At 35.2% G+C, this 27,189-nt stretch overlaps 1 protein-coding gene across 10 annotated transcripts in view; it reads left to right on the top strand.

Annotated features, from left to right (window-relative positions):
• Positions 1–27,189, top strand: part of OXR1 (oxidation resistance 1) — a 463,267-nt gene that overhangs the window by 367,175 nt on the left and 68,903 nt on the right. For 7 of the 10 annotated variants that reach the window (XM_082434271.1, XM_082434275.1, XM_082434280.1 and 4 more), the window contains 3 exons: positions 16,784–16,866; positions 21,880–21,987; positions 23,781–23,894. In XM_082434271.1, coding sequence (XP_082290397.1) covers positions 16,784–16,866; positions 21,880–21,987; positions 23,781–23,894 — 305 coding nt within the window. The remainder of the gene's footprint in view (positions 1–16,783; positions 16,867–21,879; positions 21,988–23,780; positions 23,895–27,189) is intronic. The other 3 variants (XM_082434277.1, XM_082434279.1, XM_082434282.1) reach the window with 1 other exon arrangement.

Raw genomic sequence — 27,189 nt, forward strand, 5'->3', positions numbered from 1 at the left:
TTTCTGACAACTTCTAAAGTAATGCCAGTGCTGCTGATCTGGGGACCACACTTTGAGAATCACTGCTTTCTTTAGTGGGTAAGTCTTTTACCCTTGTTAAGGTTAGAAGTAAATATGGAAATGATGAAGTTTGTTAAATGCTTAGTATTTTTGTATTAAGTTTAGGAATAATAAGTGTATTTGGTCTTTAAAATATTTGTTATATTTCAGAGAATTAGGCCTATTAGAGTGCATACAAATTAGTCTAAGAATCTAATTGAAGATGAATACTTATGTAATTGTTTTTTGAGTGATTTTAAGTTAAAAGGTGCAAGTATTTGGCTAAATTTTGAAACTATTGGAATGTTTAAGAGAACTTAACATTCATTATATTTAACACTTTATTGTAATGTATTTACTAGAGTTAAGTTTTTAGAAAGGTTTTCTTGTTAGAGGCAATTAAAGTGTTTACGATAGTAGATGTATAAATACAATTTAGTATATATATGTGAGAGAATTTAATTACTCGTTTGTATTTAAGGATATTTAGTTTGTTTTCTGTTTGAGTTGATTAACTATCAAAAGCACCTTAGAAAGTGTGTTAAATTTACTAGTTTTATAAATAGAATACACTTATAGTTGAAGGCTTAAAGGAAAACTAGATTTTTTTATTTGTACTTCAATAAATCAAACATTAATTAAAAAGTAAAGTAACTGCAAATAGTTTTTTTCTGTGTTTATAAAGACTCCCTAATGGCCATCAGCAAACTTACATTGAGACTCTTGATACATTTTTTTGAATGAATATTAGTACAAAAAAGGGGCATGTTTTAAGACCAAATTAATGTATTAGAGAAAGGCCAAAAATTAGCCTTTGTTTTCTAGCAATCAGTGAAAAAGGGAAATGTGATCAGACATAAATCACAGTGTCTCTAAGATAAAGATAAACCCGTTGCTTAGGCAGGTAAGAAAAACACAACTTTTCCTGATAGAATAAAGAGAAAAAATTCTCATGGAATTCTAATATAGCAAAAAGTGTCCTCATCATCTTTATAGTAAATATTCTAATTTCAAAAAGCTCTTTTTTAACACCGTTCTTTAATGTAGTTCAGTGGTGTGACAACAAAATGCAAGGTAGTAAAAACAGTTCTATACACAACGAAAACAGTTAACCCAAATATGCAGTTATCTGATGGTTTGTCTTAACTGAGGGGTAGGTGCTAGATTATAAACTCTGGTAAAATTAATGCATGCTAACTATGAAGAAGTCACACATAATAAAGATTAAAGCTTAAAAGCCACCTCCAATCCAACTATATAGTGATGTCATTAATGTTAGGGTAGGCATTATTGTTAAGATCTATTTTATGAATATATACGTATAAAATGATGGATAGATGGTTAGAAGGAAAGAGTGACTGAAAGATATTTGTTTGCCTTAAGAAAGTATTTCCTAAATGGTGTGTCTAAAGTTAAGCAGAATCTGCAAAAATATTAAGAGATTGGTATTATTGTTACATTCTTGTTTCAGTTTTAGGTGGGGTTTCTTTAACTCTTTGAGGTAACATGAGCAGTGTCATCTCCCGTATTTCTTCTCCCCACCTCCTGATATTTATTACATCATAGTTACAATTCTCATACTTATACAGCATAACAGTCACAAATAGTTTTTCCACTACATAATTGTTCAGTACTCCCTGCTACTCCTTTGATCATTCCTAGAGTTTTTATTTTGATAATTTGGTATAATTTCATTCTTGTGGCATTGAATAATGTTTCAGTAAAGAGGTCTTAAGCAAGCTAGACTGTTTTCTTTTTCCCCTAGTAGGTGACTTGCTTTTTATACATGAATTCCTGAAGAACTTTTATTTTCCAAGCACTTTAATTTAACCAGGAGCAGAAACAGGAATGACTAGATGTGTGTGCACAGGTATGTGTACGTGTAATAGCCTTTTAGAGAGTAGTCACTGTATGGAACAGCCCTGGTCTTGAGATAGAAGGAAAAAAGAGCTTAGAAGTTTAATGTTGGGTCTTAACACTTCTACCTGAAAGACTCATGGTTTCTGTTCATGTTTCCTTGGGAAAAGCAAGTCACATAGCCAAGTCTGACATCAGTGGGATGGTACAGTGTATTTTATATTCCTCCCCAGGGAGGAATACAGAGTATTTAGTAACTGTAAGGTAGTCTATCACAATGACTACCTTAGAAAACAATTAGTTTGACAGAGATTGGAAGATGCTAGTGTTACTGTCACGGGTAGGGAGTTGTATAAGGAAGGCTGTTTCTTCTGTCAGTTATTCAGTCTGCAAGTTTAATCCTTTCAAAAGCTCTACTAACAGTCCTTCTCAAATTTATTGTGCATGCAACGGTGAATCAGTAGTTCTGGGGTGAAACCCGAGATCCTGCCTTCACAGGAAGCTCCCAGGTGATGCCAATGCTGCTGGTCCTCGGAACACAATTTTACATAGCAAGGCTCTATAGCACTCTGTATCATGGATCTTTTCACTTAGAAGTGAGCCACCCACAACACAAAAATTCCTTGGCTGGGCAGAGGAAGGGAGCATTAAAGGGGAACAAAAAACGGGTTAGAAACCAAGGAGTGTGAGATGTTACCAAATAAAAGGAAAGGTGAGCATTGATAAGGAATTAGTTGGGTGCTTCATAAAGTTCAAATAAAATAAAATTGAAAAAGACTATCAAATTTGCCCTTTAGTTTATTCTCCTTTGCAGGTCTAGGGAACTGGGAAGACAGAAGACATTGCAGTACATTGTGGAATCAGTAAGAGGTGATGGAGTAAAGACAGTGAAAGTAGATTCTTATTTCCAAAAGTTCAGCTATGACAAGAAGCAGAAACACAGGCTGATATGTAGAGGAGGATGGTTACAAAGTTCAAGAAAAATTGAGGAATTTTTTTTTAAGTTTATTTTTGTTTTGACTATGGATAAGCAGTCAATAACAAGTGAAAGGTTGAAAATACAGGCATTTTTTCCTGTACTATTTCACTATAGATGGGATCAGTTAATTAGAAAAGCAGTAATCACCATATTTTTTTAGTTTAGAAGATGCTTTTCAAAGTTTAAAATCTATATTATTGTGTTTGAAAATATTGACTCCCAGCTCAATATTTTTATTTTTATTTTATTTTTTTAACATCTTTATTGGAGTATAATTGCTTTACAATGGTGTGTTAGTTTCTGCTTTGTAACAGTGAATCAGCTATATATATATACATATATCCCCATATTTACTCCCTCTTGCATCTCCCTCCCACTCTCCTTATCGCACCCCTCTAGGTGGTCGCAAAGCACCGAGCTGATCACCCTGTGCTATGCGGCTGCTTCCCACTAGCTATCTGTTTTACATTTGGTAGTGTATATAAGTCCATGCCACTCTCTCACTTTGTCCCAGCTTACCCTTCCCCCTCCCCGTCTCCTCAGGTCCATTCTCTACATCTGCGTCTTTATTCCTGTCCTGCTGCTAGGTTCTCAGAACCATTTTTTTTTTTTTTTTTTTAGATTCATATAAATGTGTTAGCATACGGTATTTGTTTCTCTCTTTCTGACTTCACTCTGTATGACAGACTCTAGGTCCATCCACCTCACTATAAATAACTCAGTTTTGTTTCTTTTTATGGCTGAGCAATATTCCATTGTATGTATGTGCCACATCTTCTTCATCCATTCATCTGTTGATGGACACTTAGGTTGCTTCCATGTGCTGACTATTGTAAATAGAGCTGCAGTGAACATTGTGGTACATGACTCTTTATGAATTATGGTTTTCTCAGGGTATATGCCCAGTAGTGGGATTGCTGGGTATTATGGTAGTTCTGTTTTTAGTTTTTTAAAGAACCTCCATACTGTTCTCTATAGTGGCTGTATCAATTTACATTCCCACCAACAGTGCAAGAGGGTTGCCTTTTCTCCACACTCTCTCCAGCATTTATTGTTTGTAGATTTTTTGATGATGGCCATTCTGACTGGTGTGAGGTGATACCTCATTGTGGTTTTGCTTTGCATTTCTCTAATGATTAGTGATGTTGAGCATCCTTTCATGTGTTTGTTGGCAATCTATATATCTTCTTTGGAGAAATGTCTATTTAAGTCTTCTGCCCATTTTTGGATTGGGTTGTTTGTTTTTTTGATATTGAGTTGCATGAACTGCCTGTATATTTTGGAGACTAATCCTTTGTCAGTTGCTTCATTTGCAAATATTTTCTCCCATTCTGAGGGCTGTCTTTTCGTCTTTTTTATTGTTTTCCTTGCTGTGCAAAGCTTTTAAGTTTCATTAGGTCCCATTTGTTGATTTTTGGTTTTATTTCCATGTCTCTAGTTGGTGGGTCAAAAAGGATCTTGCTGTGATTTATGTCATAAAGTGTTCTGCCTATGTTTTCCTCTGTGAGTTTTATAGTGTCTGGCCTTACATTTAGGTCTTTAATCCATTTTGAGTTTATTTTTGTGTATGGTGTTGGGGAGTGTTCTGATTTCATTCTTTTACATGTAGCTGTCTAGTTTTCCCAGCACCACTTATTGAAGAGGCTGTCTTTTCTCCATTGTATATTCTTGCCTCCTTTATCAAAAATAAGGTGACCATGTGTGTGTTGGGCTTATCTCTGGGGTTTCTATCCTGTTCCATTGATCTGTATTTCTGTTTTTGTGCCAGTAACATACTGTCTTGATTACTGTAACTTTGTAGTATTGTCTGAAGTCCAGGAGCCTGATTCCTCCAGCTCTGTTTTTCTCTCTCAGGATTGCTTTGGCTATTCGGGGTCCTCTGTGTTTCCCTACAAACTGTGAAATTTTCTGTTCTAGTTCTGTGAAAAATACCATTGGTAGTTTGATAGGAATTGCATTGAATCTGGATATTGCTTTGGGTACTATAGTCATTTTCACAATGTGGATTCTTCCAATCCAAGAATATGGTATATCTCTCCATCTGTTTGTATCGTCTTTACTTTCTTTCATGAGTGTCTTATAGTTTTCTGCATACAGGTCTTTTGTCTCCATAGGTAGGTTTATTCCTAGGCATTTTATTCTTTTTGTTGCAGTGGTAAATGGGAGTGTTTCCTTAATTTCTCTTTCCGATTTTTCATCATTAGTATATAGGAATGCAAGAGATTTCTGTGCATTAATTTTGTATCCTTCTCCTTTAGCAAATTCGTTGATTAGCTCTAGAGTTTTCTGGTAGAGTCTTTAGGATTCTTTATGTATAGTATCGTGGCATCTGCAAACAGTGACCGCTTTACATCTTCTTTTCCGATTTGGATTCCTTTTATTTCTTTTTCTTCTCTGATTGCTGTGGCTAAAATTTCCAAAACTGTGTTGAATAATCGTGGTGAGAGTGGGCAACCTTGTCTTGTTCCTAATCTTAGTGAAAATGATTTCAGTTTTTCACCATTGAGAATGATGTTGACTGTGGGTTTATCATATATGGCCTTTATTATGTTGAGGTAAGTTCCCTCTATGCCTACTTTCTGGAGGGTTTTTATCATAAATGGGTGTTGAATTTTGTCAGAAGTTTTTTCTGCATCTATTGAGATGATCATATGGTTTTTATCCTTCAATTTGTTAGTATGGTGTATTACACTGATTGACTTGTGTGTACTGAGGAATCCTTGCATTCCTGGGATAAACCCCACTTGATCATGGTGTATAATCCTTTTAATGTGCTGTTGGATTCTGTTTCCTAGTATTTTGTTGAGGATTTTTGCATCTATGTTCATCAGTGATAATTGGCCTGTAGTTTTCTTTCTTTGTGACATCTTTGTCTGGTTTTGGTATCAGGGTGATGGTGGCCTCATAGAATGAGTTTGGGAGTGTTCCTCCCTTTGCTATATTTTGGAAGAGTTTGAGAAGGATAGGTGTTAGCTCTTCTCTAAATGTTTGATAGAACTCACCTGTGAAGCCATCTGGTTCTGGGCTTTTGTTTGTTGGAAGATTTTTAATCACATTCTCAATTTCAGTGCTTGTGATTGGTCTGTTTATGTTTTCTATTCCTTCCTGGTTCAGTCTTGGAAGAGTATACCTTTCTAAGAATTTGTCCATTTCTTTCAGGTTGTCCATTTTATTGGCATATAGTTGCTTGTAGTCATCTCTCATGATCCTTAGTGTTTCTGCAGTGTCAGTTGTTACTTCTCCTTTTTCATTTCTAATTCTGTTGATTTGAGTCTTCTCCCTTTTTTTCTTGATGAGTCTGGCTAAAGGTTTATCAGTTTTGTTTATCTTCTCAAAGAACCAGCTTTTAGTTATATTGATCTTTGCTATCGTTTCCTTCATTTCTTTTTCATTTATTTCTGATCTGATCTTTATAATTTCTTTCCTTCTGCTAACTTTGGCGTTTTTTTAGTTCTTCTTTCTCTAATTGCTTTAGGTGTAAGGTTAGGTTGTTTATGTGAGGTGTTTCTTGTTTCTTGAGGTAGGATTGTATTGCTATAAACTTCCCTCTTAGAACTGCTTTTGCTGCATCCCATAGGTTTTGGGTTGTCGTGTTTTCATTGTCATTTGTTTCTAGGTATTTTCTGATTTCCTCTTTGATTTCTTCAGTGACCTCTTGGTTATTAAGTAATGTATTGTATAGCCTCCATGTGTTCGTATTTTTCACAGATTTGTTTTCCTGTAATTGACATCTAGTCTCATAGCGTTGTGGCCAGAAAAGATACTTGATACGATTTCTGTTTTCTTAAATTTACCAAGGCTTGATTTCTGACCCAGGATGTGATCTATCCTGGAGAATGTTCCATGAGCACTTGAGAAGAAAGTGTATTCTGTTGATTTTGGATGGAATGTCCTTTATCAGTTAAGTTCCATCTTATTTAATGTATCATTTAAAGCTTGTGTTCCCTTATTTATTTTCATTTTGGATGATCTGTCCATTGGTGAAAGTGGGGTGGTAAAGTCCCCTACTATGATTGTGTTACTGTCAATTTCCCCTTTTATGGCTGTTAGCATTTGCCTTATGTATTGAGGTGCTCTTATGTTGGGTGCATAAATATTTACAATTGTTATATCTTCTTCTTGGATTGATCCCTTGATCATTATGTAGTGTCCTTCTTTGTCTCTTGTCATAGTCTTTATTTTAAAGTCGATTTTGTCTGATATGAGAATCGCTACTCCAGCTTTCTTCTGATTGCCATTTGCATGGAATATCTTTTTCCATCCCCTCACTTTCAGTCTGTATGTGTCCCTAGGTCTGAAATGGGTCTCTTGTAGACAGCATATATATGGGTCTTGTTTTTATATCCGTTCAGCCGGTCTATGTCTTTGGGTTGGAGCATTTAATCCATTTACATTTAAGGTAGTTATCGATACAATGTTCCTATTACCATTTTCTTAATTGTTTTGGGTTTGTTATTGTAGGTCTTTTCCTTCTCTTGTGTTTCCTGCCAAGAGAGGTTGCTTTAGCATTTGTTGTAGAGCTGGTTTGGAGGTGTTGAATTCTCTTAGCTTTTGCTTGTCTGTAAAGGTTTTAATTTCTCCATCAAATCTGAGTGAGATCCTTGCTGGGTAGAGTAATCTTGATTGTAAGTTTTTCCCTTTCATCACTTTAAATACGTCCTGCCACTCCCTTCTGGCTTGCAGAGTTTCTGCTGAAAGATCAGCTGTTAACCTTATGGGGATTCCCTTGTATGTTATTTGTTGTTTTTCCTTTGTTGCTTTTAATATTTGTTCTTTGTATTTAATTTTTGATAGATTAGTATGTGTCTTGGCATGTTTCTCCTTGGATTTATCCTGTATGGGACTCTCTGCGCTTCCTGGAATTGATTGATTATTTCCTTTCCTATGTTAGGGAAGCTTTCAACTGTAATCTCTTCAGATATTTTCTCAGTCCCTTTCTTTTTCTCTTCTTCTTCTGGGACCACTATAATTCGAATGTTGGTGCGTTTAATGTTGTCCCAGAGGTGTCTGAGACTGTGCTCAATTCTTTTCTTTTTTGTTTATTCTGCTCTGCAGTAGTTATTTCCATTATTTTATCTTCCAGTTCACTTTTCCGTTCTTCTGCCTCAGTTGTTCTGCTATTGATTCCTTCTAGAGAACTTTTAATTTCATTTATTGTGTGGTTCATCATTGTTTGTTTGCTCTTTAGTTCTTCTAGGTACTTGTTCAGTGTTTCTTGTATTTTCTCCATTCTATTTCCAAGATTTTGGATCATCTTTACTATCCTTATGCTTAATTCTTTTTCAGGTAGACTGCATATTTCCTCTTCATTTGTTTGGTCTGGTGGGTTTTTACCTTGACCCTTCATCTGCTGTGTGTTTCTCTGTCTTCTCATTTTGCTTAACTTACTGTGTTTGGGGTCTCCTTTTTGCAGCCTGCAGGTTCGTAGTTCCCGTTATTTTTGGTGTCCGCCTCCAGTGGGTAAGGTTGGTTCAGTAGCTTGTGTTGCCTTTCTGCTGGAGGGGACTGGTGCCTGTGTTCAGGTGGATGAGGCTGGATCTTGTCTTTCTGGTGGGCAGGACTGCATCTGGTGGTGTGTTTTGGGGTGTCTGCGAACTTGTTACGATTTTAGGCAGCTTCTCTTCTAATTGGTGGAGTTGTGTTCCTGTCTTGCTAGTTGTTTGGCATAAGGTGTCCAGCACTGTAGCTTGCTGGTCGTTGAGTGGAGCTGGGTCTTCACGTTGAGATGGAGATCTCTGGGAGAGCTTTCATCATTTGATATTACGTGGAGCCAGGAGGTATCTGTTGGACCAATGTCCTGAACTCAACTCTCCCACCTCAGAGGCACAGGCCTACACCCAGCCGCAGCACCAAGACCCTATCAGCCACATGGCTCAGAAGAAAAAGGAGGGGGAGAGAGAGAGAAAAAGAAAGAAAGAGAAAATAAAAAGTTATTCGAATAAAAAATATAAAATAGTTATTGAAAATAAAAAAATTAAAATGTAATAAAAAAAAGAAAATAAAAGAAAGAAGAGAGCAACCAAACCAAAAAACAATTCCGCCAATAAGAACAAGAGCTAAAAACTATACTAAAAAAAAAACAAAAAAACGGACAGACAGAACCCTAGGACAGATGGTAAAAGCAAAGCTATACAGACAGAATCACACAAAGAAGCATACACATCCACACTCACAAAAAGAGAAAAAGGAAAAAAATATATATATTGTTGCTCCCAAAGTCCACCGCCTCAATTTTGGGATGATTCATTGTCTATTCAGGTATACAGGGTACATCAAGTTGATTGTGGAGATTTAATTTGCTGCTCCTGAGGCTGCATGGAAAGATTTCTCTTTCTCTTCTTTGTTCGCACAGCTCCTGGGGTTCAGCTTTGGATTTGGCCCTGCCTCTGCGTGTAGGTTGCCTGAGGGTGTCTGTTCTTCACTCAGACCGGACGGGGTTAAAGTAGCAGCTGATTAAGTGGCTCTGGCTCACTCAGGCTGGGGAGAGGGAGGGTTACGGAGTGCGGGGCGAGCCTGCAGTGTCAGAGGCCGGCATGACGTTGCACCAGCCTGAGGTGCGCTGTGTGTTCTCCCAGGGAAGTTGTCCCTGGATCACGGGACCCTGGCAGTGGCGGGCTGCACAGGCTCCCAGGAGGGGAAGTGTGGATAGTGACCTGTGCTTGCACACAGGCTTCTTGGTGGCTGCAGAAGCAGCCTTAGTGTTTCATGCCCGTCTCTGGTGTCCGCGCTGATAGCCGCGGCTTGTGCCGGTCTCTGGAGCTCGTTTAAGTGGTGCTCTGAATCCCCTCTCCTTGTGCACCCTGAAACAATGGTCCCTTGCCTCTTAGGCAGGTGCAGACTTTTTCCCAGACTCCCTCCAGGCTAGCTGTGGCGCACTAGCCCCCTTCAGGCTGTGTTCACGCAGCCAACCCCAGTCCTCTCCCTGGGATCCTCCCTCCGAAGCCGGAGCCTCAGCTCCCAGCCCCCACCCGCCCCAGCGGGTGAGCAGACAAGCCTCTTGGGCTGGTGAGTGCTGGTTGTCACTGATCCTTTGTGCGTTAATCTCTTTGCTTTGCCCTTTGCACCCCTGTTGCTGTGCTCTCCTCCGTGGCTCCGAAGCTTCCCCCCGCCACCCCCCGTCTCCGCCAGTTAAGGGGCTTCCTAGAGTGTGGAAACTTTTCCTCCTTCACAGCTCCCTCCCCGAGGTGCAGGTCCTGTCCCTATTCTTTTGTCTCTGTTTTTCTTTTTTTTTTTTTCCCTTTCCAGGTACGTGCAAGTTTCTTTCCTTTTCGGAAGTCTGAGGTCTTCTGCCAGCATTCAGTAGGTGTTCTGTAGGAGTTGCTCCACATGTAGATGTATTTCTGATGTTTTTGTGCGGAGGAAGGTAATCACCACGTCTTACTCTTCCGCCATCTTGAAGGTCTATGTCAATATTTTTAAATCATCAAACTTTTTATCAGTAGCTACTACCAAAATTACCATATTCAGTTATACTAGGTGTCTTTTCGTATATTAAAACCTCATACAGTTTTCATTGTTGGTTTTCAGCCTTGCTTTCTTCTTCCAGTTTGCCTTTCCCATTCTATTACCAACATGATTTTTAATTTAAAGTCTGATACTGCTTTCTCATTTCTCTACTTAAAAATCTTTTGGAACTTCTCCATCTGGTAATAGCAAGCTAGGTAATTCAGACTGTCCTGTTGAGAACAATTTAAAAAGCTGGGCCAGTCATTAAAAAGTCTACAAGTAACAAATCCTGGAGAGGATGTGGAGCAAAGGGAACTCTCCTATGCTGTTGGTGGGAATGTAAATTGGTGCAGCCACTGTGGAAAACCATGTGAAGTTTCCTTAGTAAACTAAAAATAGAGTTGTCGTATGATTCAGCAGTCTGACTCCTGGGCATATATCTGGTGAAAATTCTAATTTTGAAAGATACATGCGCCTCAGTGTTCACAGCAGCACTATTTACAATAGCCAAGACATGGAAGCAACCTAAATGCCTATCGACAGATGAATGGATAAAGAGGATGTGGTATATATGCCCAATAAAATACTACTCCGCCATAAAAAAGAATGAAATAATGCCATTTGCAGCAACTTGGATGGACCTAGAGATTATGATACTAAGTGAAGTAAGTCAGAAAGAGAAAGACAGATACCATATGATATTACTTATATGTGGAATCTAAAATATGATACAAATGAACTTTTATACAAAACAGAGGCAGACTCATAGGCTTAGAAAACAAACTTACGGTTACCAAAGGGTAAGGGAGGTGGGGGAGGGACAAATTAGGAGTTTGGGATTAGCAGAAATAAACTACTATATATAAAATAGATAAACAAGGTCCTACTATATAGCACAGGGAACTATATTCAATATCCTGTTATAAACCACAATGGAAAAGAATATGAAAATGAATATGTATATATATGTATAACTAAATCACTTTGCTGTATATCAGAAACTAACACAATATTGTAAATCAACTATACTTCAATTATAGATAAATAAATAGCTGAGTGAAAACAAAACAAATTTTATTGCGGGTATTAGAATGCTAACTGATATGACTAGATTAGGATCTGAGTACTGACAGAGGCCCAAGGAGGAGCAGCTCCAATTTGGGATTGCTTTTTTTCCCTGGGGGTTGTGTTGATTCCAGAAGCAACAGCTGAGAGATTAAGAGGTGCTTTTGGTAGCCTGTTGGGTATAAGGAGACAGGGACAGAGTACAAGACCCACCACAGGAGAGGGGTGAACTCCTCTCACTTAGGACCCCAAAATGCTGTACCTTAGGATACAGAAAAACTGAAGTGGCTAGGCTCTCATAGGATGGTAGCTCAGCTTTAAATTATCATTCCTGTAACTGCATTAATAAGATCTGGTATTGCTAGTGTCCTCAAGTATTTGGCAGAAGCAAACATCTTTTCTGGAGAAATACAGCTTTCTTTGTGTCAAATTCTGTCTATAGACCAATTTTCAAATTTAGTATCCAGTATATAAAATATAATTAGGCACCTGACAAGATAGCAGAAAAAACAAGAAAATAGAAACAGACCCACAGGAACTCTGTATCTTGTAGTTATCAGATTTGAAATAGCTGTGTTGAGAATTTTGAGCTAATTGAGAGTTTTGTAGAGGTACAAACTATAAAAAAGAAAAATGGATATTCTAGAATTGAAAAATGTAATTAATTTTTTAGATTAACGAAATCTAAAGGTCTTAATTAGGATCTTTGTGGATGAATTTAACAGCAAATTAGCCACCACAGAAGAGAGAATTAGTGAATTGAAAGATAGGTCAGAAGAAAATATCCAGAATAAAGAGAGAGGGACAAAAAAGTGGAAAATAAAGGAGGGGGTAAGCTTAATACAAAATATAATTAGAAGTTCTTGGGACTTCCCTGGTGGCACAGTGGTTAAGAATCTGCCTGCCAGTGCAGGGGACATGGGTTCAATCCCTGTCCGGGAAGATCCCACATGCCACGGAGCAACTAAGTCTGTGCGCCACAACTACTGAGCCTCCGCTCTAGAGCCCATGAGCCACAACTAGTGAGCCCACGCATCACAACTGCTAAGCCTGCACACCACAACTACTGAAGCCTGCGCGCCCTAGAGCCCATGCACCGCAACTACTGAGCTCATGTGCCGCAATTACTGAAGCCCGGTTGCTCTAGGGCCCGCGTGCTGCTGCTACTGAGCCTACATGTCACTCCACAACATGAGAAGCCACCTCAGTGAGAAGCCTGCGCACCACAACAAAGAGTAGCCCCTGCTTGCCGCAACTAGAGAAAACCCATGCCCAGCAATGAAGACCCAACACAGCCAAAAAAGAAAAAAAAAGTTTTAATTAGAAGTTCTAACGTGTGTATATTTGAGTCCCCAAATGAAAGGAGAGAAGGGGGGCAAAAGTATTATTTAATGAGAGGATGGCTGAAAACTCCAAGACTGATGAAATACTTTAATTCACAGATTCAGGCATCCCTACAGGCCCCTAGTGGAATCAATACAAATCTCACTAAAGATGAAAAATCTTAAAAGCAGTCAGAACAAGTAGTCAATGATGTAGCGATAAGATTGACAGTTGATTTCTCAACAGAAACAGTGGAAACTAAATGGCAGGGGAAAATACCTACCAGCTTAGAATCCATCCCCTGTGAAATTACCCAGAGATGCAATTAAAATGGTAAATATGAGGGCAAAACTAAATGAATGTTGACTGTCTAGGAGAATAATAATGTCTTACAGTGTTTTTAAATACACATACATGCAATTAAAGTATGTAATAACAATTGCATATAAGTCTTGGTAAAGGTACATAGTTTTTAACATCCTTACATTATCCAGAAAGATGATAAAAGTGCTAATTAATATTAGATAGTGAAAAATTAGTAATTTAGGCTGTAACCTATGGGATGACCACTAACATAATAGTTAAAGAGTATGTCAAACTTTAAGGCAAAAAAAATTGTAAGAAAAGTTTCAATATACCGGGAAGATGTAATCTAAAACAATTAGTAGGTGTTCGGTTCTTAATTTGTATGAACCTAATATCACGGTCTCAAAATATAGAAAGCAAAGTAAGGAGACTTAGGAGGACCTGAATAACCCACAATCATAGTGGGAGATTTTAACAGTCTCTATCAGTAATTTAAAGAATAAGCATGCAGAAGCAAACCAATATGGATGTAGAACATTTAAACAACACAATCAGCAAACTTAATCTCCTGGATGTGGAGATAGGAGTGTGTGTGTGTGTGTATGCATATCCACACATACACACAAACACACATATAACACTACCCTACAGTACAGAATACACATTCTTTCCAAGCACGTATGGAGCATTTACTAAATGTATATGTGATTATAGAGCAAGTTTCAACGAATTTTATAGGTTTTAACTATTTAAGAGTATTTTCTTTCACCACAGTACAATTAAGCTAGAAATCAGTAACCAAAAGATAAAAATTTTTAATTTTCATAGATCGGCAAATTAAACAATATTCTCTAAATAGCAAAAGAAGAAATTAGGGTAGAAGCCATAAAATATTTTGGATGGAATTATTAAAATACAGTGTATCAAAACTTGTAGGATGCAGTCTAGATAGGAATTTCTTTTTTTAGGTTACATATATTAAGTTTTTGCTTCTGGTAATGATGGAGTAAAATCTAACTCCCTGCTGTTTCCACTATACCAGATAATTATATCTCAGGGAAAGTCATATGTATTCATTTATTTATCAGATATTTATTGAACACCTACCATATGTCATGTTTACTACTGTATTAGGTGCTGGGTATATAGCATTGTTTCTCAGCCTCAGCAGTGTTGACATTTTGTGACATTGTTCTTTTTTGGGGGGACTGTTCTGTGCATTGTTTAGCACACAATGTTTAGCAGTATCCACGGCCTATACCCATTAGATGCCAGTAATACTCCTTCATTTTGATAACCAAAACTGTGCCTTGGTTTTCTCAGTTGTAAAATGGGGATAATAATGATACCCACTTTATAAGGTTGATGAATTAGGTAAGACAATAAGTAAATATAAAGTCCTTAGAACAGTGCCTGGAATATGCTAGGCACTTGGTAAATGTTAACTATTATTTTGATTGTCAAATGACAAATATCTATGCATTTCTAAACTGTGATAATTTTTGTAAAGAAGAAAAATAGGACCTCTCCTTTTTCCATACTCCCAATCTAGATTCACGTTTGCTGGCAACTGTCTTTAAAAGGGTATTATAAAGTTACCATGTAAGAAAGGGTATTATAAAGTTACCAAGTAAGGGACTGGACTAGGTAACAACTGTGATCACTTTCAACTCTCAAGTATTGTGATTATATTTTCATATTGATAGAAAAGAATGATCAGTGTATTTCATTGTACTCTGGTACTTATATTTGTGAATACATGTTTTAATATTGGTTATTAAAATAATTTTAGAACTATTTTTATAATATTATTATAATCTATTTTACAATTTTAAATTATTAAAGTGAATGCTTTCAATTTGTTTGAAACTTTAAACTGCAGAAAACTGGTATATTAGTTTTTTTCCTCTGAACTGCACTCCATGGCAAACTTTTGAAAATGGTAGTGCAGTTGCAAACTTAATTGTGATTAAATGTTTAATGAACTCTTTAACGGATTGAAAAACTACTGTTAGACAAATAAGTGTAGACTAATGTTTACTCCTGAAATCAATTAAGAAGGGATATATATTACTAGTTAAAAGTAATCTGTAATTGTATTTTGCATTGCTTTTAAATTGCAAAATGAGGAAAGTGTTTTTGGCTCCTGCTGTTTATGAAATAGCAGAAATAAATTAATTTTTAAAATTTATTTTAAAATAGTTTTAATGTTTTATCACAAAAAATCAAATTCACATATATGCTGTTCATTGGAGAAAAAATTAGAATAGTGATAAGCAAAAGTATTGTCTTTCCCTAAGAATTGTACCATTTTGCATTCTCACCATACCTTTAGAAAAATGCCTCTTTTTCTACAGCCAGACAGTGTATATATATATTTTTCCTTTGTCCACTTTTCTTTAAAAAAAAAAAAATGACTATAAGAATTGTGGCAGTTCTAGGTACAGTTCAAGTTGTAGCTTCAAAACATTAGTTCATTGAAATGTGATGCTTGCCTTGTGTCAGGCTCTTTGTTAGGCACTGAGAAGTCATTGTGAACAAAGCAAGCCCGGTGTTTTATAGGTTACAGTTTAGTGGGAGAGATGTAAAAAGAAACTTTAAACTGTGCCAGATGCTGTGAAGGAGACAAAGATGCTCTGTGACTAATAACAGAGATCTGGCTTAGCCTGGGTGATCAGGAAGGTTTTAGGACAGCCTTTTTAAGTATTGCAGAGCTAACTGACCTCTTTCGGATTCAGACTTGATTATTAATATTATTTTTGTTATTGTTAATGCTTCATTAGAACCATTCACCCAACTGAGCTAATTAGATACATATAAACAAACTCTAGTATGGTCAAAATGTCAATTAAGATTGGATAGGTGGAGAACAATGAAGTAGATATTTTCTAGATTCTTTAGGCTTAGGTAGAACTAATTTTTCTTTGAAAATTACTGTTTTAATCTTATAAAAATTGAGTGTGAGTATAGCATTTTGCTATGTTTACTATCTTACTCAGTTTTGAGTTTTTTATTAGTTTTTTAGAGATTGATTTTATTTAAAATTGTTTAGATAGGAGTGGTATTTTGTAAGTTCAGTGCAGTCTTTGTTACATGAAGTATAGATGAGAAGATTAACATTAATGCAAAATTTGAACTAAAACAGATACCATAAACTTGGTGGTAATGATGTGTTCAAGTGAAATGTCTTGATAAGCAAGTGAAAAATAGTTGGCACTCTATCTGAAATGAAGTGCATAAAAGTATGTTTATATATGAAAGAGTATCTTAATCTACTTCATGGTATATGTAAGGAATTCAGTAATTTAATACAATTCCATAGAGATGACTGTCTTTTACTATGATTGTAGAAGTAGAGACATTTTCTTCTGTGAAGATTAATGTTACATATTTCAGACTTGGTTTGGTTAATAATAATAATAATCTTCAAATATAGCTTTATTATAATCAGGTTAGATATGTTGAAAGATATGGCCCTTAATTTACTTTTTAATACCTTCCTTTCAGCTGACAGTTACTTAGGTTTTGAATTGACTTCCAGTTATTATAGTGTTTCATACTGGTCAGTTCGTAAAGCAAGCAGGAAGGAAGTACATTTACTTATTTTGATACTCGGTTGTATTTTAGAGTAGAGAATCTTAAGTAGCAAGCTGTATTACTGATGAATCCAGTAGATATCTGCCCAGTGAGCTCTATTTAGCAGTCCTTGACATTACTGTGAAAGGAAAATGAATTTAATAGAGTTTTGCATCATTTTTTTTTTTTCAGACACTGGCCAAAAGAAGACCCTAGACAAGAAAGATGGGAGAAGAATGTCTTTTCAGAAACCCAAAGGGACTACTGAATATACTGTAAGTTATTTGTTTTGAAAAAGCTGATATCTCTTTGTGATAGTCTTATTTGAGACATTCTTTGTTTATGCTGTAAATAAGACAAAGGTTCCTAATTGCCTTATTTTAAAAATCTGTACACCACTTTCGATAACTGTTTTACTAATAATAATGATACTTCAGTTCTTAACTGTATTTTAGGATTTTTTTTTCCTTAAAGAAAAATTTTATTAAGTGTGACATAAAGATAATTATTCTTACAAATTTAACAAAATGATAATTTACTTGGAGTTAAAGTTCCTGTGGTACAATACTTTTTTATTAGGTTAGACTTTTAGGGAAATATTTACTTTTTTAGAAATGTGATCTTCATTATATTCCCAGCAGCACTAACGATAATGAAAATGGCAGATAGAATACGGAAAAAACAAGTTGATATTAATTTTCCAGAATAACCTCTCACATTAGATTATTTGCATTGATTTTTAGCTAAGTTTCTATGTTCTTGAAATGACCCTCAAATTTCCTTGCCGTCAGCTTTTCGTATTTCTGGTTACTATGGAAAACTGAAGTGAGAAATCTACTTTAGTCTGTGATGTGCTGCTTCTTTGATTGAATGTAAATGTTGTTAGGTAATTATAACATGTTAAAAAGCTGCTATTTTAACTGAGCTTAATTTTGTGTTATTTTGTGTTTTTCTAATATGTTATTGTAACTGTATTAAGAAGAAAATAGCAAGTTGAAACAATTTGTACATTTGTGTCATCATGAAGCCTTCCAATCTTGGTTTGAGTCTTGATTATTTTTCATAAATTCTAAAAATTGAACAAATTATCAAAGCCTTGAGTTATACTTTATTTTCATATACTGTATAATTGACAATTTGAGATTTTAAGTATTTTAAAAAGGTTTGAAACCAGATAATTTAGGGTAGAATTATATTTACTACTATCAAAAGAATCTCCTCTTAAACATATTATAAACTTGAGTGTGCTTGTACCTTCTCTGCATGATTGAGAAATTGAGAATATAAATTCAGACAGTAAAATATTGAGTAATGTAGTTTGATGTATTCATCAGCGTTTATTAAGACATAAGACTGTAGGCATAGAGGCATAAGATGTTATGTACATATGTAATCCTGTGGTTTTGAAGAAATACAAAAGTTTAGTTGGTTTTGAATTCAGGAGTTTACCAATTTTTTTCTTGTAATTCAATAAAACTTGTGTTATCGGTAGCAAATTTAAATTTAAATTAAGAACTATTATTTTGGGCAAAGGTTAATCGAAACTTGGCCATTTGTATCCTTGGGTTCTGCATCAATGGATTCAGCCAACCATGGATGGAAATATTGGGGGGGAAAACATTCCAGAAAGTTCCAAAAAGCAAAACTTGAATTTCCCTTACTGGCCACTATTTACATACATTGTATTAAGTATTATAAGTAATCTAGAGATGATTTAATGTATATGGAGGATGTGTGTAGGTTATATGCAAATAACTATGCCATTTTATATAAGGGACTTAAGCACCCATGGATTTTGATATCTGTGGGGATCCTGGAACAAATCCCCTGGGATACTGAGGAATTACTGTATATTTTTTCTTATGTTATAAATGACCTTTGGGAAATAATCAGTTACTGATAAGAAAAGTTATAAAACATCCTCTAGGAGATCTTTGTTTTCATTTTTTATCCCTTTGTTTATTCCCGATGCCATATCCTAAAGAAAGAAACAGATGTGTTTCTAAAACTAAGATATTACTGTCTTCTATTCTTATTATAAAATCTTCATATAATATCTTTATATAAGGTACATAACATGATTTTTGTATTTGGGAAAAATATATTTTTCTATATTTCTTTTGAAATCTTTTAATATCACAGTGTACCCTCAACATTTACTTATTCTAAAATATTTATGGTTTAGCTTAAATGTATTTCCAGACCACCTAAATATAGTATAAATTAGTCATTGTACCTTAGGTAGCTTTAAAGTTAAAATCATACATCTATATTACGTATGTGTTTATCTATGCACATATGCACATACACGCACAGTTTTTAACTATAAAATTATTTTCAGCAGGATCAAGTAGACCTTGAAAATGCTATACATAACCATTTTCTTCCTAGTTAATTTAATATCCCTGTACCATTCTACCGAAAGCCTTGTCCAAGGTCACTAATGATTTTCTAATTATTAAACCTGGTGGCTTTTTCTTTGTTGTTGCATAACACTCACTGTTCCTTCTTTCTGGTTTTACTTTCCTTCTCAGTGTTCTTTAATGTATCTTTCAGTGAAGATCTGTGAATGGATAATCAGGCAGTGTCTGAAAAGTCTTCATTGCACCCTCATTCCTGGTAGTTGAGCTGCCTATAGATTATTAGGTTAACAGTTATTTTCTGTCAACACTTTGAATGTAGTTATCTATTATCTTATGCCCTTCTGTTGCCTTTTTATTTTTGTTCATTTCTAGGCAGTCTTCTTTTTTTAGATTGTTTTTTGAAGCTTCCTTCTTGTCCTTACAGTTCTGTAGTGCCACTGTGATAAATCTAGATTCAGACAAATTTTTATCTTACTTATTGTGTTTCTTCACTCTAAGGAATCATGCCATTCATAAATTCTGGAAAATTATCAGCCATTGTTTCTTTGATTATATACTCTTTCTCAATTTGTTCTTGAAACTAATTGTACTACATTTTGCTATCATGCTTCATTGCCCTGTTCTTGCTAACATTTTTTTTTTAATTTTATTTATTTATTTATTTATGGCTGTGTTGGGTCTTCGTTTTTGTGCGAGGGCCCTCTCCAGTTGCAGCAAGCGGGGGCCACTCTTCATTGCGGTGCGCGGGCCTCTCACTGTCGCGACCTCTCCCGTTGCGGAGCACAGGCTCCAGACGCGCAGGCTCAGCAACTGTGGCTCACGGGCCCAGCCGCTCCGCAGCATGTGGGATCCTCCCAGACCAGGTCTCGAACCCGTGTCCCCTGCATCGGCAGGCAGACTCTCAACCACTGTGCCACCAGGGAAGCCCCTTGCTAACATTTTGACTGTATCTTACACCTCTTTCACTGGTTGTTCTGCTCTTGTTGATTCCAAATGTGAGTGGTTCCTTGTATCTTTTCACTTTCCCATTTACATTCTGCAACTTGGAGAGCTTAAGAACTTTACTATATGAAGTAAGACCCAAACTTTTTTCTATTTCTACCTTTCTAGATGCTTACATTTCCTACCACCACTTCATATTTAACAAATTATAGCAAACCTTTTACCAATTTTTTCTTCATCCTTGCCCAATGCTTTATTTTCTTGTTTCCATTTTCCTTCAATCTGTTGTTCATCCAGGTTGGAATTTTTTAGCATCAGTTGATCATTAATGTTTGCACCTCTGACATAGTACAACTACTGCTATATTACAACCTCATTCAATCCATTCCTGTTTTCTCTTGAGTCTTATCTGAAAATCTTATACCTTTATCTCTTTCTTTACATTTGTATTACCTTAAAGATGATCTGCTGCTTTAATATGACATTGGTTTTTCTGCATCCATTCTCTTGTCTCATTAATCATAGACCTGTAGCCACTAATCTAAGATGCCACCCGGACATGTAACTTCCTTGCTTCATATTGGTGTTTTTATTACTTTCATTACCACAACTGATAGGATCACTGTGAAGATGAAATGTGTGTTAATTAATATGAAATTTGTAAACTTCCAGATGTTTTTGCAAAGTAAAATTGGTTTATAGAGAGCTTTTACATACATTATCTCAATAAGGTAGGTGACATACCATCTCATTTCATAGATGAGAAAGTTTGCATGGGAGAAGAGAGCAGAGCTAGATTATTAGTCGGTGTCTTTGGCATCAATTTGGTTTTACAAAACCATTAAAGAAAAAATATATATTTATTGGTTTTTTTTTTTTTCACCCCCACATACATATCTACTTTTCCTGATTTTCGAAGTCGTTTACAGTCTAATTCAAAATGCCCTTTCAATCTCATCCTTTTTTGAGATTTGGCTCGACTTACCTTCCTAAAATCCTAAATTCATGAGTGTACCCTGGATGGTTTAGGAGGAAGAGATAGTATCCCACAAATGTGTTTTGTTCTTTTCTGTCTCCTGATATGTCAGTTCTATTCTCTTCACTTTGAATGTTTTTCCCTTCTCTCTACTTCTCAAATTCCTACCCCTTCTTCAAGATAGCTTTAAATCTTTTCCATAAAGTCTTTCTTGGACAATTTGGAGCAAATATGTTGCTCTGTCTGCTCAGAGCTTCTGTTGCATTTGTTATTTCACTTAAATTGCTCTTCATCTTTTATATAACCTTTTTTGTCTTTCTTATTTTCTAACTAGATTGTAAATACCTTATGCACTAAAACCACTTCGTTGGACTTCATCATTCTCTACAGAGCTCTCATAATGCTTTATGTATAGAGAACTCTAAAGGAATACGTTGACTGATCAAATGACTTTTTCTTTCAGGATAATTGACAATTAAATCCCATGATTTAAGATTTCTATAAATATGATCATTAATATATACTGATTCAAAAACATATTCCTCAGCTTTGGTTCAAATATATTTTCTAATTTATCCATTTAAATGGCAGATTATGTAAAGATCATTAGAAACAGCACTTTAAGTTTAATACAGGCGTACTTTGCTAACGTAAAATTAGTTTCTAGAAGTTACATATGTTCTACAAACTATATTGTTTTAAAATCTTTGTAAAATAAAAATCACTTGTTTGTGTTTTGGAAATTATATTTTGTATTTTGAAATTGCTTGAAGTAGAGGCCTACATGTAATTGTGATGTGTTATGATAAAGCATATACTCTGTATCATAATAGGTTGAGATCAGTTGCTAACAAACACAAAATTTGTCAAGTTATCCTATCTCTAAAGATGGAAATACCACTTATTAGTCAAATGTAAAATTGGTCCATAGACATATTAATGATCATTAAACCTCATCGTTTAGTTTTTCTGTTTTAACAGATTAATTTTTTTTTTCTCTTAAACAGGTTGAATCAAGGGATTCTTTGAATAGTATAGCCCTGAAATTTGATACAACGCCCAACGAACTTGTTCAGTTAAATAAGTTATTCTCCCGAGCAGTTGTTACTGGACAGGTATCTTTTTTTTAATGCATTGATGGTTAGAAGCATAAGTTGTAAGACAGAAAGTATCCATTGCAATATAGTTAACTTAAGAAGAGTAATTTTATGCATACTTTGAACAAATCACATTGGTTCTAGAAGAGAAAATTAAATGTCACTTATATCCATGTGAATTTTTCTTAATACATATTGAAAATAACTGTTGTCTTTTCAAATATAGTTTTAAAGAGCTTTAAAAAATACTCAAAGCAGTACATGTACCTGATAAAAAATTCAAACTTTTTTAAAGGTAGTTTATCTCAGACTTACAGTTTCCTTTTTCCAGAAGCAACCACAGTTACTAATATGTATCCCCTTCCAATAATATTCTAGCCTTTCTTTCTTCTTTTAAAAAAAAAATAATGTTGATTCTGGAAAAATGTTCTATTTAAGCATAACTCAATCTCAAACTTTTTCATGTATGTAAAGTATTGCACTCTATTAATATACAGGCATGCCTTGGAAATATTGTGGATTTGGTTCCAGACCACTGCAGTAAAGCAGATATCACAATAAAGCGAGGCATAGAATTATTTGGTTTCCTAGTGTGTATAAAAGTTATATTTACACTACACTGTAGTCTGCTAAGTGTGCAATAGCATTATGTCTAAAGAAAGTACATACCTTAATTTAAACCTTAATTTAAAAGTACTTTATTGCTAAAAAATGGTAACCATCATCTGAGTTTTCAGAGAGTCATAATCTTTTTGCAGCAGTCACTGATCACAGATCACCATAACAAATATAATAATAATGAAAAGTTTGAAATGTTGGAAGAATCACCAAAATGTAACCCAGAGACAGGAAGTGAGCAAATGCAGTTGAAAAATGGCACTGATAGACTTGCTTGACACAGGGTTGCCACAATCTTTCAGTTTGTAAAAAACGCAATATCTGCGAAGTCCAGTAAGGTGACACAGTAAAACGAGGTGTGCCTGTATTATGGTTTTGTTTTTTTTTTTTTTTTAAAGCAAGGCAATGCTTTTTTTTTTTTTTAATTTATTTTTTATTTTATTTTTTTTATTATTTTTTTGGCTGTGTTGGGTCTTCGTTTCTGTGCGAGGGCTTTCTCTAGTTGCGGCAAGCGGGAGCCACTCTTCATCGCGGTGCACGGGCCTCTCACTGTCGCGGTCTCTCTTGTTGCGGAGCACAGGCTTCAGACGCGCAGGCTCAGTAGTTGTGGCACACGGGCCCAGTTGCCCCTCGGCATGTGGGATCTTCCCAGACCTGGGCTCGAACCCGTGTCCCCTGCATTAGCAGGCAGATTCTCAACCACTGCGCCACCAGGGAAGCCCTGTATTATGGTTTAACCAAGCACAGTAAGCTTTAGACTTTCTACTTTTTTGCTATTGTAAACATTGCTCTAGGAAACACTCTTGTTTGTTTCTCTTTTTCTTTATATGCACGTATATCTATAAAGTCAAGTCCTAGAAGTAAAATAGCTCAGTTAAAGGATATGTGCATTTTAAATTTTGCTGGCTGTTGACAAATTGTCCTTTAAGAGGAACACCCATAATTTATAAGAATTATTGTTTCCCTTCACTATTGCCCACAGTTTGTGTTATCAAACTTATCTAATTAAATTTAAATATCTTTTTTAAAATTTTGTTACAGTTATTTCGGTAATAAACATTCTTTTAATCTGAAGGTTTTAATTTTTAAAATTTATTTCTGAAGGTCATTGTTAATGGTGCTTGCTTAGAGAATACCATCTGATTATTAACATTTTAGTTTGACTAAATCTTTATATGAATATTTTCTTCCAGGTTTTATATGTTCCTGATCCTGAATATGTCTCCAGTGTTGAGAGCTCCCCGTCTCTAAGCCCCATAAGTCCTCTGTCACCAACATCATCCGAGGCTGAACTTGATAAGACCACTGTAAGTTTCCCTTCTTTTCAAAGCTATCAAGAAATGTCACTGTATTTGTATATATCATCATTTTTTTAATCCTACTTTGCCTATGGCTTGAATGAAATTTTACCTTTTTAGTTTGTTAATTAAATTTGTAAATCCCGGTTTTTAAAGTGAAACATTCTTATTAAATCAGACAGCTTAAATTGATTACTGTTGGTGGTAGTAGTAATCCAAAGATATTCATCAGCCCTTTTATAAATATCATATAATAATTTAACTAAGAAAGGAATTTTACTTACCAAACATGAGTGTATCATGATAGGAAGTCCATGTCCAATTTGATTTTTATTTGAGTTTCTGTGAATGTTTATATAATACTTAAAACTCTTGAGTTCATTTTTGGCACACTTTAAAAAAATAATTTATGGGGACTTCCCTGGCAGTCCAGTGGTTAAGACTTCGCACTTCCACTGCAGGGGGCGTGGGTTCAATCCCTGGTCGGGGAACTAAGATCCCACATGCTGCACGGCACTGCCAAAGCAAAAAAAAAAAAGAAAAGAAAAAAATTTATTATCTTAGTTGTTCTTCAGAATATTAATTTGGAGTAACTAATAGTATATTAATTTATCTAGCATTTTAAAGGAATAGATGTTCTATATGTTACATTTTACAAATGAATTCCAAGGAAGAAAACTTTATTTAATAATTTTGATTAAAATCCCTCTGACAGGAATTATGTTTTTTGTGCCTTTCCTGTGTAAATTAATACTAATCATAATTTCCCATTTTCATAATGACCTAATGATTATGTTTACATGTAAAAGGTTATTTCTCCATTAACTGGCTAGACTCCTGTGGGAGATTCTTCTGTGTTGCTATGCTGATTGTAGGAGACATCCTTTTCTCTGCCTCAATTTGCACTCAAAGTTTAGGATACCAAATGGCATACTGGTAACAAAACACAAATTATTAATGTTAACTTGCCTATAAATTATTAGGAATTATTAGTTTCTAAGCTCTAGTATTAGACTAGTTCCACTTCTCTCATGGAGTAAAGGACATGATATTATTAATAACTATTTCTCTCCTTGCCTAGGGACTTTTTTCTGTGTGTTTGTGGTGAGAGAGAGAGGGAGGGAGGGAGAAATGGGGTCTTTTTCAAATGTTTTATTTGTTGGCTATCTTATAAAAATGACAACTACTTTAGAATACAGCTACATGAAAGTAATATATTACATTTATTCTCATCATCGACGAAAATGGAAGTCAGTGTCTAATGATACTGGACCAAACGATTACTGGACCTTTTTGAACATGGCCATGCCATTTTCCCATGGGACTTAACAAAGACATATATTCATAAGGGGCAATGACAAAGGAGAGCAGTGTAGCCTTCGGTTAATTTAGCTTGTGTTCCATACCCTAAAGCAAAATTGTGAAAAGCTAGACTACTTACCTGAATTAGGATTCCAATGCAGATAGTCTGAGTCCAGAGCCCATGTTTTTTTACTAGCACTTTATAGCTGGAAATTGATAGCTCAGAAACTACTATTGATCAGTAAATAATTGGATCCAACCCAAAAAGATAAGTAATATTCAATCATTGTGAGTATAGTAAAACCTGTCACTTTTGCACTATCATCATTTTGTAAAATTTTTTTAATGTAACATTCTTTTGTAAATATAAAAACCTGTTTTGTTTGTTTACCTCCTTTGATTTCTCCTCTCTGTATCTTAAATGTATTTATTATGCTAATGCCATTTTAGGCTAGAACTACTAGTGTGATATATTTAGGATGGAATTCAGAGGAAAAAATATTTAAAATAAATAATATGGAAAAGTGAAATGGTTTTAAATAGTTTTTAATTTCTGCTTATGTTACTATACTCCACTGAAAGATGGGATAGCAGATAGTTGTATTCTCTTTAATATAAAACACTCTTTAGTATACTCTAATAAATGTAAAAGATAATAAGAAAAGTAGAGTACTTATAATGTGGTAAGAAAATATAATTTTGAAATTATATTTCATGGTAATAAGAAAATATAATTTTGAAAAAAATACTACTAAGAGATTCTATGGAAGGCCTAGAAGGCCTTAAAGGAGAAAATATATAAAGCATTAATAGAGTTTAGGCACATTAAAATCTTCTTTTAAAGCATAGGCAGTTATTCTGCTACAGTTACTATTCACATTTAAAAAGTACTTACTATGCATTTATTAATGAGGAAACTAAGGCATAGAGAGAATGAGTAATTTACACAAGATCACATACTTAATGAGTGGTAGAGCTGAGATTTAAACCCTGACAGTCTACATTCAGGTTTTGTGTTATATTCTTAACCACTTTTTGAACTAATTTATGAAAGGGTAAGGATTAGCAGTACAGATTCTCTGTGACTGAGACATACAATCTAAAATTAAAATATATGTGTCCCAAATTGTAGAAACTAGAAAGTTTGTAGTAAAGAGCTATGTGGAAGTAATGTAGCAAATTTTTGCTTACCAAAGCAAAAATAAAAGTAAAGCAGATAATCGGAAGTATTGCTTAAAATGATTAAAAGGTGAACAAAAGCATTGCTTTTTTTTTTTTTTTCAATATTTAAGATTCTCTGGACTTTTTAATATGTTGTTCTTCTGTTTATGTAACTTAAAAAATTATTATTTGCCTGTATTAGTTTCCTAGGATTGCTGTAACAAAGGATTACAAAATGGGTGGTTTAAATCAGAAACTTACCTCACAGTTCTGGAGGCTAGATGTCTGGAATCAAGATTTTGGCAAGCACCTTGTGGGGGAGGATCCTTCCTTGCCTCTTCTAGCATCTGGTGTTTGCCCACAATCCTTGTCATTCCTTGTCCTGTTGGAAAGATTACTTCAGTTTCTGCCTTCGTAGTCACATGGCTGTCTTCTCCTTGTGTGTTTGTGTCTTCACATAGTGGTCTCCTCTTCAGATGAGGAAACCAGTTAAATTGGATTAAGGGTCCACTCTACTCCTCCTGTGTGACTTCAGCTTAACTCACTTCATCTGTGAAAAGCTGATTTCCAAATAAGATCACATTCTGAGGTAGGGGGTTAGGACTTCAGCATATCTTCTTGGGTGACACAGTGAAGTCATAACATTGCCTTTTATAAAATTTCAAGAGAACCACGTTGTCAGGGAACTTTAGAAGATTTTCTAGCTCTAGTCAAATAAGATTTTTTTTTTTAAAAAAAGACATTCAGGGCTTCCCTGGTGGCGCAGTGGTTGAGAATCTGCCTGCCAATGCAGGGGACACGGGTTCGGGCCCTGGTCTGGGAAGATCCCACATGCCGCGGA

This window comes from Balaenoptera physalus (assembly GCF_965194825.1).
Source record: "Balaenoptera physalus genome assembly, chromosome: 17".
NCBI classification, from domain to species: domain Eukaryota; kingdom Metazoa; phylum Chordata; class Mammalia; order Artiodactyla; family Balaenopteridae; genus Balaenoptera; species Balaenoptera physalus.